Consider the following 14,829-nt stretch of genomic DNA (forward strand, 5'->3'; position numbering starts at 1 on the left):
TCAATCTCACTGGCCCCAATGTATTGTTTCTACTATCCTTTGAAATCGGGGGTCTCTGCATACAGTCGAAGTATCACACTGGAACAAAACTGACCAGACAGTGGACGGAGGGCGAAAGGGTGAAAGGAGAGGAGCGAGATAGACACCTGGATAGACAACTTCAAATTTGAAGAATATTTATTTAGAGAAATGAAGTGCACATTTTTTGCAGAATACTTTATCCAGGTACTGATTGATAGAACACTGTAAAAAAAGCTGTGCCAAATACAAATCAAAGTTTTTATGTTTATAAAATATAAACCAGATAAATATAGAATATCTTAATTTGTTATGAACCCATTCAAACAGATCAATGGTTGAAAAATAAACACTTTGATAATAGTAATGGCATATTGATCAGTTTTTCTACTGCACGACATCCTACAATGATAATGATGCATTTAGTGGAATGAACTGAGTGTGTTGCAATTACAATTCAAACATGCTCCAATCATAGCATATCATAAAAAAAAATATCATCAAAATAATCCTTTTCTGTTAAACACAAGCAACAAAATATTTTAAAACAAACATGAAGCACAATATGACACAAAAGTCAAATCACTTTCCTTTTAGGTAGTCCCTGCAAAAAAAATAAACAGAAGGTACACTAACAACATTCATGTACAGTATAACACAGAAGCTATGAATCAAACTTCCATACTTCTGGAGTTCTTTGGAATTAAGTTCTGTAACTATTCAATTTCATTGGATGTAGGCTAAGCAAGCAATGTTAAAAAAAAGAAATCTGTCACAACTGCGTACATTCATAATGCACATTTAGTCCCCCATATTGCACTGCTGTAATTTCTTCTATAAGGCATTTAATGTCATTTTAAGCCTCTTGAAATTGTTGGCTCATCTAGTGATAAGAAAAAGGCACGGTAGGTTGCGATCCAGGCAAGACCTTAACAGCATTGGACTGGTGCCCCCTCATCAGTGTATTGATCAAACTTCACATTTGCTTGAATTAAGAAAAATATTAAAGAAAGAAAATGTTTCTTGTCCTTTTCATTTGTCTCGTTCACTCTTCTCCCTCGCACACACATTTTATATGCAGAAACACAATAACCGCTAAGCTTTCAAAACATTCCGAAATTTCAATTGCACATTTGCGCTATGAACGTCCTTGCTGCTCTCCTGGGCTTTGTGACGTGAATTCATTCCACTGTCACAGACTTGGCTAGGTTTCTGGGGCAGTCAACCTGCAGACAAAAATAATCTTCCATCAGTAAACATCCAGTTTGTCAATATGGAAACATTTTAGGGCATCAGTCAATACTGCAATTTCTCAAGCATAAATATAATCATCCTTTCACGCAAATCATCGTAGTTCAGCTTTGTCATGATATGTTAGACTTCAGCTATTTATTATAAGCATTTAATTTTTATCAGTATCCTCTTAAATCGAAATAACAAAAATTGCTTATTAACTTTGTGGTTGCTGAGTATATGTTGGCCACGCGATTTACTTACATCGTATCCTCGCAGAACTGCCAGGTGGAAGGACAATAGCTGCAGGGGGATGACACTGAGGACGCCCTGCAGACAGTCGACAATACGTGGCAACTCGATGGTCCGATAAGCATTCGTAGTCACCTCTGTGTCGTCCTGGCTACACAGGATGATGGGCCTGCCCTGAATGCGGGATGAGGTTAAGCCACAGACATTATTAATGGCAGTACCTGCTGATTGTAGGAATTAGTGTCACTCATGCAGTTTAATACTCTTTCACATGATCTCCCTTTTTCCGTTCTTCTCGGGTTAGATAATTGGCTTCACTTGAATCATTGCTGGTCCTACAAAAAGCGGTTTTCAGTCATTCCACTCTGATTGATAGTGAGTGAATTTCCCACCCGAAAAGATTCATAATACAGTAAGGTGTTGTAAGCTACGGCACGGTTTGTAATTTGCAAACCGCCTATCCACAGCGCTTCAACATAGCCATAAGATGGCGCCAAACCCTGTTTAATTAGGAATGCATTTACAGTTTTACCTTGACTTGTATTTTGTTTGAACCTCCCTTTAAAAAAACATAAACCCAAAAATTACTGGTTTCTCCTGTGTGAAGACATGTCTCAATCAAGTTCCTCCCTTCATTCCCTTTGCTTTGCACCTAAATGCCAAAGGATGGCCCCAAAGTAATACTTTTGTGTTAAACAAGGTTATTGATCACAGCACAAAATCAGTGAATTATGAGTGTTAAGCACTTTTGGCAGTGGCAACAGCGTCTCTCCTTGCCGCCACAGAGTACATTATTCATACCATTAATTAATGTTTCAAAGTATTATTATTAGCAGTGGTATGGAATTAACATAATTAAAGCATCGGTGGCATTGATTGTTTCCGTCACCTACCGATCTGGCAGTGACTTGTTGGAGGGCGTTTTGACATTTGGTATAGCAGGCATCCTTCATAATGATCATGATGACTGGCATATGTTTGTCAATGAGAGCCAGAGGTCCGTGCTTCAACTCGCCGGCCATAATGCCCTCTGAGTGCATGTAGGTGATTTCTTTGATTTTCTGTAGAGTTCGGAATATTGAAAAATCATTAGTTTTCCCAGAATAAAGAGAGGAAGGGAAAACACAAGGCACACTACAGTACACCTGGTACCATATTTTATGCCATACTGGGTATAACCAATTTACCAGTGCCCCCTCCAGACATGTGGCATAATTGAAACCACGGCCCATGACAAGAAGAGACCTCTGCTGGTACAGCTCTTCAGCAATGATCTTTATTTTCTCATCCAGAGACAAGACCTTTTTTATGAAATCTAGGACACAAAAAATACACATCTCATGATGACGTCTTTGACCTCCATAGCCATCAAATACAGTGAATGAGTTAAGTATTGTTCCTGTTTTTTGTTGATAACAAAATCAAGGCTTACACAGGAGGTGCGTTTTGACAGTAGTACAATCCTAAAGTGATCTGGGGGGGAAAAAAACACGTCCTATCGCCTGAATTGGCTCATCCTGTTTTGTCAACAATAGCCCGAAACAAGGCTTGAGTTGTCTCTGGCAACATAGTGTAAACATAGCTGGTTTTTTTTTAGTTTTTTTGGTCCAATTCAGCCATTATGTGCTACTATGTCAATCGAATCTGCCGAGGCCCCCAGCAGAGAAAAAAAATCCTGGAGCTGTCTCTGCATAAGAAGTGGTTGGGTAGAAGACCCCAGGCACCAAATTCAGAGATTCTATAATGAGACTAACCAGGCTGTTAGACGTACGTACGTACGTACTATATTGCATCGATCGTCCAAGAGCCCCAAAGAGCAGAAACTGCCACACGGCACAAAATGGTCAGAGGAATAAAAACAATGTCACCACCTCATATCATTAACAATCTAACCTCAGTAGATGTCTGCATTCTAATGACAAGTACTCTAGTTGGATGTTGTGTTGTTACCAGGAAGCTGTCGGAGGCTGTTGATGATCTCCAGTCTTCTCTTCTGTAGGGAGAGCCTGTCCTCACTCATCATTAGGCCAAACATGGTGAGCGCCACAAATTGACTGGTGTACGCCTGAATCACGAACAAAGTGGGGAGAGGGGTGTGTGGTCTTGTTTGTTTTACCACAGCCACAGTTTGATCTTAGAACGTTTGGTCAATGCTGTTGGAGTTGTACCTTGGTGCTAGCCACTCCAATCTCAGGCCCAGCATTAATATGGACTCCACAGTCTGTTTCTCTGCAAATGGAGCTTCCCACGGTGTTGGTTATGCCCACTGTTAAGGCACCTCTCTCCTTACAGTAACGCAAAGCCATTAAGGTGTCTGCTGTCTCTCCTGATGGTTAGTGCAAAGAGTTAGGAGTCTTAAATTTGTCTTTAGAGACAACCAGTGTGAAGTTTTGCATGATTGGTGGTGTTGTCACCTGACTGGCTCATGAAGAAGCTGACGTCGTCTCTGAAAACAGGTGTATTGCGGTCAAGGAAGTCACTCGCCAGCTCCACCATGACAGGCAGCTCTGTTAGTTCCTCCAGGATTTGTCTGGTCTGAAAAAGTTTGAGGGAAAGTCAGATGAGCACCACTTTGACTTTCTCAACAGTGTTGGACAATCAACCTAAACTTACGGCGACTGCAGCATGGAAACTAGTACCACAGCCAATCATGATCAGCCGTCTGCAGCGTTTGATCTCTTTTATGTGGTCCTTCAATCCGCCGAGAATCACTGAGAAATAGTTAAGAGACAGTTGCATAACACACCTCACATATTATGGGTCCGATATACAAGTGGCATTATGGTTACCAGTATTGGAGTCAAAACAAATGCGGCCTCTCATTGTGTTGACCACCGACTCTGGCTGCTCGAAGATCTCTTTCTGCATGAAAGAATCAAAATTTCCTGCAACGGGAAGACCATTACATTGGCATGTGTACATCATTTGTATATTTGCAAGTACTGTAAATGTGGCCATAGTTAATACACTGTAGGTGTTTAATTGGCAATTTCTTAATGCTCGTTTTATTGTTGCGGGATACTGCGATTCAGTTTTTTTTCTGTGGTTATGCAATCAATACAAATAATCAGATTTGATGTACCTAAATAGTCCTTTTAGGGAAATAGAGGACATTTGTTATAGTTACAGTCTATTGCATGGGTAGGCAACTCTGGTCCTTGAGGGCCTGCATGTTTTCTTTGTCTCCCTGTTGCAACACACCTTCTATTCTATTCTCTTCTATTCTCTTCTCTTCTATTCTCTTTGCCAGAAAATATATACAACTTGCATTGAGGTCTTCAGTCAGCAGAGGGAGTGCAAGTATAGCGGATTTTTTTTTTGGAGCGGGGTTGGTATAATTTTGAATCTGTCCTTTCTTAGCTTTGAAATATCTGACCTTTCATTATCTGTTGGAGCTCCATTTGTAGGGTTTGGATGGCGCGTACAGGATCTTCACCGGCCTGCCGGTTCATCCTGTGGATGGAAAGTTTCCCTCCTCTCACCACAGCAATGTCATGATCCTCCAGGTACAACACCTTGTTGGTGTGTTCAATAATGGCGCTGGGAATCAAAAGGAAAATAATGGTGGTTAACAAAAAAAAATGGTAAGAAACAAAAGTAGGTGATTTCATTTAGATTCCATTTATACAGTACATTTTATAAATATGGAGGTAAGACAAGAAGTGACATTGCCACACCTAGTGGAGTTCTCACCTTGCGTCAGAAGCAAAGTAATACTCCACAGGCCTGCCATCCCCGACGGAGTTAATAGTGCCACCAGTGCGGTTATGGTTGTTCTTTTCCTGGACGTCCTCCTTTAGGAGAGCTGTGGGGTCAGAAACAGATGCCAAGGGATCAGCTCGATGTCTTTTGTGGACATGACAAATTCTTCTTCTGAACTTTCTACTGAAAATTAGGTTCCTATTCTATGATATGAAAAGCAAAGCCACATTTGATCAATCAAAATGACATCATGAATATTAATTCAGTCATTGGATTTGTCTGGAGGGCATTATTTACACACAAAAGATTTAGGTGTGTGACAATTCTGAGTACTCTTGTGTAGTTTGTCATCATAGCACAAACATTTTAAATGGAGGACAAGAGTCAATAAAAGTCATTCTTTATAACCATTAAATTGACACACCTAGGTTTATTTTGTCCTCACCCACGACAACAACAGTAACTCATTGCACTTTGGACTGGTGTCGCTCTTTCCTACGAAGAACCATAAATCGTTCACAAAGACAGCCGAGACAGTTTTGTCTGTGTTACACAAAGTGCGCAGATCCAGCAGGCAATAGGAAATCATTTTGTTTCCATGTGTTGTTAATCTATCAGACACCATTTCCAGCTCGTGTTTTGCTTGATGCATCTACTTTGCAGGAAGTTTCTGAGGAATTTTCCCAGAGACGGTTCACTGGAATACTTGGCAGCTCGCAAATGCTCAGAACAAAGGCTTTTCTAAAAAGGCTTTGCAATGCGTTATTATACAATTGCGCCCCAAATTTATTCCAAGATTCCTTTCATAAGACAGCCTTTGGTGAGAGGAGCTAATGTGTGTTTGACGTATAGTCCACAGAATACTGCCACAGAAAAACCTCATCAGCAACCAAATTAAATATCTGTTATTTATTCCTCTAATAAAATTCAAGTTCAATATTGTCCAATACTTTTGGGAAACATTTGTGTGTTGATAACTGTCGGGTGTTAAAATGCAGTTGGTTGTGGTATTTATGCCTTATATTTTATTTAAACTTAAGAGTATTAAGGACAGTACATTATTTTAAACAGATGGTGTGGATTCAGTTTCTAAATTAAAGCACTGTGTGATTTGCGTCTTTTACACAAAAAAATCTGAAAAATAAATTCACAGCTCGCACACTGCACATTGATGGTGAAAGCTGCTCAACAGCTAATCTGTAACTTTTTGCAGTATATTTTATATTTAAAAAATGTATTAGTTTAGGTGTCAGGTGATTTGTGTGTACTATGGCTGTAATATGTGTACCAAAATGATGCTGATTATTGTGGGTTTTGTTTGCAGAAGAGTATCAGTAATAATAAGAAGTTAGTTTTTCACCTCTTAGCATTTATTTTAAATAAGTACAGGCATCCTTGAGAAAAGCGTGGGCAACAGTGTGTCATATTGTAACTGTGATGAGGCAGCCAAAGTGAGGAAGCGGACTTACCACCCTTGTACTGGACAGGAATATGTTCGGTTGACAGCTCGTGTTCACTTCGCACGCCAATGAGCAAGGGACTTCCTCTCCTGATCAGGAAATGGGAGAAATGATAAGTTTATGTTTGATAAATTAACAACAATTTAAAATTTTCACAAGAAGTCTCATGTTTTGATCACACCTCCTCTCTTTACTCCCCCAAATATTTCAAACATTCTTAAACGCTATCACACTGATTTTATTGCCTTATACTTCTGTCGGGCCTCTTATTGGTTGTGGAGTTAACAAAGGTCGAGCAACATTTGCCAGGTTTGACTGACTTGACAGCAAACAAAAATTTCCAAACAAATCTCTTCATGCCAAGTCGGTTATTAAGACAAATACTTAAGGCCTCTTCTTAGCACGTACGCTATTTGTATGGCTGGATCTATCTTTGCTCTCCAGTTATGATTTCTCTGGGGCTCAGCTCCAGTGACGCAAAGCCGCCGGTTGTTTTACGGGGCGTGGGGCTTGAAGTGAAGCTTGCAAACAGAAACATGTGGTCGCTATCCAGTACAATATTTACCCTGTGGGAGGGAAAGACGAGGAAAAAGAGGGGAAGCAAATGGACGAGAGAAAAACGAGATGTGTTAGTCCGAAGAGAGACAGCGGAGAAACAATAGAGGAAGATAAAAGTTGAAACTAGAACAGCCGAAACGTCATGAAAGCTGAACCTTTTTGATTGATAACAACAGCTGCCCAGTACCAGGATACAAACATTCTTTCTCCCGCCAAATACTATATTTATGCAAACTAAGCTCTCTTTTTGGCAAAATACCGCAAAGCATTTGAAATGTCATTTTCCTTATACGTGAAAGGTGAGAAATGCCAAATGAAGAAAGTAACTGGGGAACAAACGTCATAGCACACCATAGCAATCCTTGGACGGCATACAAGCATAGGGATGACATGACATCATTGCTGCCTTGCTGAGACACACAACTGTTGTGTTTGGGATGTGAACAGTAAAGGCGTACACTGCTCAAATTGGCCCAACATGTTAACCGCATTGAGAAAACGTGTTGCTGTTAAATGGGGGGAGGAGTAGTATTCACAGTAAAAACTACAAAGGGTGGTTTCATCACAACTTATGTGGATAACAATAATATTAATGATAACTTGGACTTAGGTAATACCAAGGGATCCAATGATGCATGAATGCTGCTTATTCGCCATAGTGCTGGGGGAGAAAAAAAAAAACACTAAAAAATGAGGGAGTTTGTAATAAAAAAAAATCGTAATTGTTCTGTCATGAAAAAGAAATACTGCACCTCCTTGGTATAAAAAAAGAAACATCTGCCAAGGGAACACAACCAATTGTAGGCAGAAGGCGTTACTTGTGAGTGGTCAATTTTTTGTCGTACATGTATGTACACAGTCATTGTGGGCACAGCCCTATAGCCTCACCAGAAATATAATTTCAACCCAGTAACCTTAGTGTTATAGTAACAAGCTATTATGGATGAGGTGCTGTGCTGAGGTGCTCACTACCTAACAGCGCGAGCGGGATTGGCATTTGTTCACGAGACGTAATAATCAAGTTTTCTTTTTTTATTCAAATGTTCCCCTCTAAATTTGGAAATGATGACTAAGTTGCAGCACAGCAAATCAATCGTTAAATACGTGTAGATATTCTCCCTCAAGGCATAGCTGGCAGCATAAGAACGACATCAGAGCAATGTGGCTGGGTTAGTTACACAACTGCTGAAGGACAATCGATGAATTGGATGATAAGAAATTTTGTTGCAGGCTCAGAGCCATATCAATGGTGGCTCCTGCTCATATACCGTATTTTCCGCACTATAAGGCGCACCGGATTATAAGGCGCACCTTCAATGAATGGCCCATTTTAAAACTTTGGCCATATATAAGATATATACATTTGGCCCGCGGGCCGGACTTTGGGCACGCCTGCTGTAGTGGCTCAATATTGGTCCATATATAAGGCACACCTGATTATAAGGCGCACTGTCGGCTTTTGAGAAAATTGGAGGTTTTTAGGTGTGCCTTATAGTGCGGAAAATACGGTAGTCATTTTACGTGCCTTTACGTCCTCTCTTTAAAGATTCCCCTTTGGTCATGCAATCATTTGCCTCTCCCTGTTCTAGGGAAAATATATAAAGTCATATAAAACTTAGGGAGTGATAAACCAGGAGTCATGCTGGCAACGTCTGCAACAGGAAACTGTCCGATAATGAGTCACAGAGACGCAGGCAGATGGCCAGCTACGTAGAAAGGAGCTCAAGCTTAGATGAGAGAAGAAGACCAAAAGAGAGAGTAAAGGAGCCAGGAAGGAGGACTGTGAAGCTCAGGAAAAATTAGGAGGTTGAAAGCCCACATGAAATAGGTCAGGCCCATCAAAATTGTCTGTCATCAAAACATGACACAAGCAGTCGGTCGGATGTGACTTTCCAAATTTTTACGCAATTGGAAACAGTACCCGAAAGATACACTGCACAAAGAGCACCCATCTATCATGATAGCCACAACAAAGCCCACCGAGTGCATACAAAGGCAACGATGAATCATATCGACGATTGCTTCACAGCAATGGCTCATCTCAAACATGCACATCCCGTGGACCCCATGCGGATGACCACACTGTCAAACGTCAGAGTGTGCCTTCGTGTGTGTTAGTGTACAAACTAACCTGGCAACCACGGCCTCTCCAGGGAAATGGCGACTTTTAAAAACCAGAGCAAAGGCCCCTTCCTGAGACAAAAGAAGGGAAAAGCCAAAATTCAACATTGTCATCCATAATCAAGATGGATGTGTTTAGGCGGTGAGCTCCAAAATTTTCCCCAAAAAGTGTTATGGTGAAATGATGGAAGGAGTGGGGTCTCTGTTGGAGGTAAAAGAGAACTGGGACTTCTATTGTGTAACATCTGCTGTCTTTCGAAAGACCTGATGTCGAACGCCCTGAGTTTGCGTGTATGTGTGGTTTTGACAGTGAGGGGCGGGTACGGTATGTTTTGTCTTGGTCATACGGCGGTCTGCGGATCCAACTGTCTGCTTCCCATTACTCCAACAAACGCAGTTGCGCAGAAGACAGACAACCCGCTAACACCCAAATTTCACGCAGTGGAAAACAAACTCTTGATCTATCAAATCATCGAAAGCAAAAGATGATGTTAGCTGTGACGCTTTCAGTGTGGTTGCCACAGAAACCGTTTTGTGATGGTCCACTGTGTTTTAAACAGGCGGGAAGGTGAAATGTATGGTTGAATGACTAACGTGTTGGACCAAACAAAAACACACTTCATAAAACCTAGCGACACTGTGACGTCACTTATATATAAGGGCCCCATTCAGGAATAGCTCTCGTACACACTACTGAAACGCTCTCACTCGTTTTTTTTTTTCACTCAAGTGAAACACTCCACACAAAATATATATATATAATATACCAGATAAGATGTTTACAAAAATCCTCTTTGCCTTTGATGAGTGAGTGTTAGAGGTAATGCAACACCAAGACAACAAATACGGACAGCAATGAGGTAAATGCCACTCACCAGCTGGTGAATGACCCTCTCCACCAATGTGGAGAAGCTGATGCTGTCATACTCCCGGTTGTCGTAAACGTATTTGATTAACTTTGGGATCACCTCCGTGTCTGTCTCAGACTCAAACGCATATCCCTTGGCGATCTGAGGGTGATAAGAGGCATAATATACATTTTTGGTTGGTTGATCATTTTGAACGATTCAGAGTTGTTGATGCTTGCTGTCCACATATTTCGAATCTCACATCTACACTGGCCGGACATTTTCACGCCAAATAGTCACTCTGTCACAAATCTTACTGAGTGGTGCTTCTGATAATAATGGACCATTGTGGATACATGGGAGACTCTACATCTTAAATATGCCACCATCCAATATTTACTTACCAGATAGGCCTTCAGCTCCTTGTAGTTGGTGATAATGCCGTTGTGGATGACGACAAATTCTAAGAGGCGAGATTCAGATTTAAGATAGAGCATAGTGTCAATCCTACATATTTTGCCCCGAAATGCCATACGTATTTCTACTACCAAACTACATAAATGTTTCTCTTTGGATATGATTACTGGATGGATGAATCATCTTGCAATACAAACACAGTGCACAATTTATTGAGATCTAATGTAAGAGATACATGAAAAATGTTATATTTACAGACACCGCAGTGTTCGGATATACGACAGGAAATACTTACCATTAGCGTTGTCAGAACGATGAGGGTGGCTGTTGCGCGCGCTCGGTTCTCCGTGTGTGGCCCAGCGAGTGTGAGCGAGACCAAAGTGCGTACACAGTTCCTCTTCCAGGTCCAGGGAGTCTTTCTCTGGAGAACCCAATGGATAGTACAGTCTTTTTACTGATTTGGACACAACAACAAATCTTGACCCTAATAAAGAACCGGAGACATGATGCCTTGGGATTATTGACTTGAACTCACTGTGAAGCTCCTCTTCCAAAGCCTTGACCTTTCCTCTCTTTTTGATCAAACAGATGGCTTTGCCATTTATGTCCGAGCTTTCCTTGGTTTTGCCATCCACAGCAATGCCTGTCAACAAATAGTAGACAACATTCATCAAGTATTTTTAATGGGCCGTATAGCAAAGAACACCCCGGGTCAACTTTAATGATAGCAAGGGAGTAAACTTATCACATCTCCAGCAAAGTAAAATATGAGAGCAATTAAAAGGCATAGATTGTACAAAGTCAATTATTTCATAATACATAAAATATAGTATAGAAACTGACTGTCAGGCTGAAAAAGAACAAACATCCATCAAGGAGTGTGTGCCTGCTTGTTAAACAGCTGTAGGGCAACCATGGCTTCATCCTGCTCAAATAGGATGAGCAAACACAAAGCAGGTATTTGCAGTGGCGCGTGGTTCTCTTGCATTTGCTTACATTCATAAAGTATTGGTGGCAATCATTGACCAGATGACAAAAGGTTGGTGCTTTGAAATTCTAAATGTCAAGATCATCATATGACGGGGTTTGTTCATGCTTACTAGCTGCGGGGCAATGACAGAGTCAAGTGGAAATGGTCACTGCTTAAGTTCTTGCACTGAATATTTGTGGATAAGCGTAATTGAAAGACAGCAGCACTCCCAGGTTGAATAATCTTGATTATGAATACCAGCCTTTGAAGACTAGAGATAAAAAGTATACACAAAAAATTCCATTTTTCAAGCGCATGAGGAAGCGTGAAGAAACAAAGCGCGTTTGCGCAATATCAAGGGGACCACGTAATCGCCACAGAGAAATCCCAAATTATATCTTGCAAAAAATTCTGATGCAGTGTGTCTCACAAACCATTTTCTGATGGCAGGACAGCCATGCTTCCAAAGTCTAGTTACAGTGTTCCCTTGAAACTCATAACACTCGTAGCTCACATATTCTTTCCCATTAAAATTAATGGAAAAAATATTCATCTGTTTCCGCCTCTTTCGAATATAAAAATTAAAAACAAAAATGTTTTTTAATCATACAAATCGCACTACAATATTCTTTGTGACAGAAAAAACACAATGACAAATAAATGGAATGGAAATGAATACAGCTTCTGTCACATTTTTTCTCCTATTCAATGGACAGTGTGCTACTCCTTGTGTGTGGCCGGCCACCTGGGCACAGTGTAAAACAGAGACCCCTGTGAACCAACCTGTAACAAAAAGCCTTAGATATCGATATAAAGTTGAGCTTGACTGTCTATTTCGGATGAAATGTTTATCCTCTGTGGCCTCACTCTGCCACATGATTTGCTTCTAGTCCTGCTTTACTATTATAATTATCACTTGCTTGCATACAGAAATACTTTGTTTCTCTTGCTTTGAATACTAGAAAATATGTGCTCACAGCATGTATAGCGTTTGTGTGTGCGTGCGGCAGCCGTCTTACCTGCTGAATCGTAGCCTCTGTACTCAAGTCTCTGCAATCCCTTCACGAGTGTCTCAAATATCTCCTTCCTGGTGCGAGGCACTTGATGGTTCAGGTAAGCAAAAATACCTTTAGGGCAGACAGAGAATAAACATTAAGATGAACTGCTAAACTATTTTGGAGCAATGCTGTATGTCAATAATCCCATTTCAAGATGGTAAAGCGAGGGGTGTCTGGGGCTACGGTAATTTTAGGGCGCCCAAACGTCTCAAATTCTCATCTATAACTGGTTGGATGCTTCCACCACCCCTTTCAAAAACTGACCACTTTATGTTTCATCACATAGACTTGAGTATTTAAGCGACCCAAAAGTAAAACTTAGTAAACTGTTGATAAGCGCTGTGATGATTCACTTGTTAACCCCAAGAAGGACTTGGGGAAAACTTCATAAACTGTTAATAAGCGCTGTGATGATTCACTTGTTAGATAACGCCAAGAAGGACTTTAAGGCAATTTTCTTAAATTCGTATTTACTTAGACAATAATACTTTGGTGATAAATATTATTCCACGTACGAGAGAGAGGAAGAACCAATTCAAATGGTTATTTAGCCAGTTAAATAAGCTTTAGAAAATAAATGTAGATTTCAAAAGAGCTAGTGTGGAGGTGAAAATGCATTTTTTTTTTTTGGTCAATGCAGTCCACAAATGCGGAAGGCCGTATGAATAGGTAAGCTTTGAGCAACCAAATGACTCCGGCACAATGCTCGTGCTTGCATCTGAATGTTATTCACTTGTTTGGTGAATATCAACAGTCACCTTTCACAATCTTATGAGATCAAAAGCTCAAATCAGCCCATTCGTACAACAAGTGGATTCTTATGGTCAGTTTTGATCAAGACCATCACATCAAGGCGGTTAATTATCTATGTCAGGTCATGTCTTTGAATGGTAGCAGGATTAAAACAACATTCATGACATTTGTATAGAGACTGCGAAACTGGTCTTTTTTCACAGCTCATTGTTTCTCTGTGCAATAATATTCCAGGTGTTCACAAGAAGAGGTGCCTATCAGTATAGGCGCTGCACTACTATTTAATATTTAAATTGGCTGTGCTCTTCATAACAGGGGCTTGTCTGTGTATGTGCGTGTGTCCTGCGGTAATGTTACTTTTACGCCCACCCGCGTGCGCGCGCGCGCAGACACATAGATGCCTATATGGAAGGTGGACATAGCAAGCAGTGTTTTCAACAGTCAGTTCAGCTTGTTGTGTGGAAGGCGCATGGGAAATAGTTGGTTAACGATTGACTTTAGGTCGTTAATGGTCGTGCTCCTAAATTACCGCACTTGAGATTGGCAATGCATAACGCTGCCTCGCTTTGCAAAATACTCCCAAGTTACTGTACAAGAGTAAGACTGCTCATCTGCAGCGAAGCTGTCATGACAGAAGCAAGAAGCTTGGTGGGGGCGGGATACAAGACACGTAGCAGCTGAGCGGAGTCACAAAGCTAGAGGGAAAAAAAAAATAAAACCGTCTCAACTTTAGCAGACCTTCTCCGATCTGAACGTCTTGGAGAGAAAGACGGGAATTACCTACACATAATTAATTAAGCCCCTGAAATGAGCGCTGCGCACGTCAACTCATAAATAACTCCATGAACAAGTAGAATGAAATTCAGTCAAAGAGTAGGAGGGGAAAAAAAGCAACACTCACCACACATGGCTCGAGTTTTGAAAGTTCGGCTTGCAAGTATGAAAATAAAAATAATAATGGATCTTTATTCTCAGTGGGAGTGAGGATGGTGAGTGTGCACGGAACGCTGGCAGTGAGCATTTAAACGGTGTTTCCCGGAGAAGCAAGGAACGGTTCCCACCCCCGTTGACGCCTCCCTTGTCCTCTCGAATCCACATATGTCACATCACGGGACACACACGCCTACCAGTATAGACAGACAGCATAAAAGTCATGGGATATTAAATATCAATTTGAACTAATCTCACTACAACTACTACTACCACGTTCCATTAAATTGTACTAATTTATTCACGATTCCCTTTCCTTTTTGTTTTGAAATATGGTGAAACGCTTTTCAAAAACTGAATACACAGAAGATGAAATGATTGTCTACGTCGTGATAGGGATCAATTCAAAGGATTTTTGTTTGGCTCATTTATTATTTTATGCACAACTGTTTGTTTATAGAAAACCAGCGGAAGGAAGGAACATTATTCTGAACACGGCTTTTCCCTAC

General features: G+C 40.8%; 1 protein-coding gene across 2 annotated transcripts; it reads right to left on the reverse strand.

The window, feature by feature from the left end:
- Positions 1-159: 159 nt before the first annotated feature.
- On the reverse strand, positions 160-14,436 carry gfpt2 (glutamine-fructose-6-phosphate transaminase 2). 2 transcript variants are annotated; one of them, XM_061277104.1, is made up of 19 exons: positions 14,292-14,436; positions 12,599-12,706; positions 11,145-11,252; positions 10,905-11,030; positions 10,597-10,655; positions 10,220-10,354; positions 9,355-9,416; positions 6,675-6,754; positions 5,197-5,308; positions 4,880-5,043; positions 4,293-4,388; positions 4,117-4,214; positions 3,918-4,038; positions 3,672-3,829; positions 3,454-3,568; positions 2,691-2,818; positions 2,397-2,564; positions 1,516-1,677; positions 160-1,244 (listed from the first exon to the last, which is right to left on the reverse strand). In XM_061277104.1, exons 1-19 carry the CDS (start codon positions 14,296-14,298, stop codon positions 1,200-1,202), a joined length of 2,052 nt encoding a protein of 683 aa, XP_061133088.1. In that variant the 5' UTR covers positions 14,299-14,436; the 3' UTR covers positions 160-1,199. The 2 variants fall into 2 exon arrangements, with proteins under 2 accessions (XP_061133088.1, XP_061133010.1); XM_061277026.1 differs by having other exon boundaries at positions 10,905-11,037; positions 11,143-11,252.
- Positions 14,437-14,829: the final 393 nt, after the last annotated feature.

This window comes from Syngnathus typhle, linkage group LG1 (assembly GCF_033458585.1).
Source record: "Syngnathus typhle isolate RoL2023-S1 ecotype Sweden linkage group LG1, RoL_Styp_1.0, whole genome shotgun sequence".
Lineage (NCBI taxonomy): Eukaryota > Metazoa > Chordata > Actinopteri > Syngnathiformes > Syngnathidae > Syngnathus > Syngnathus typhle.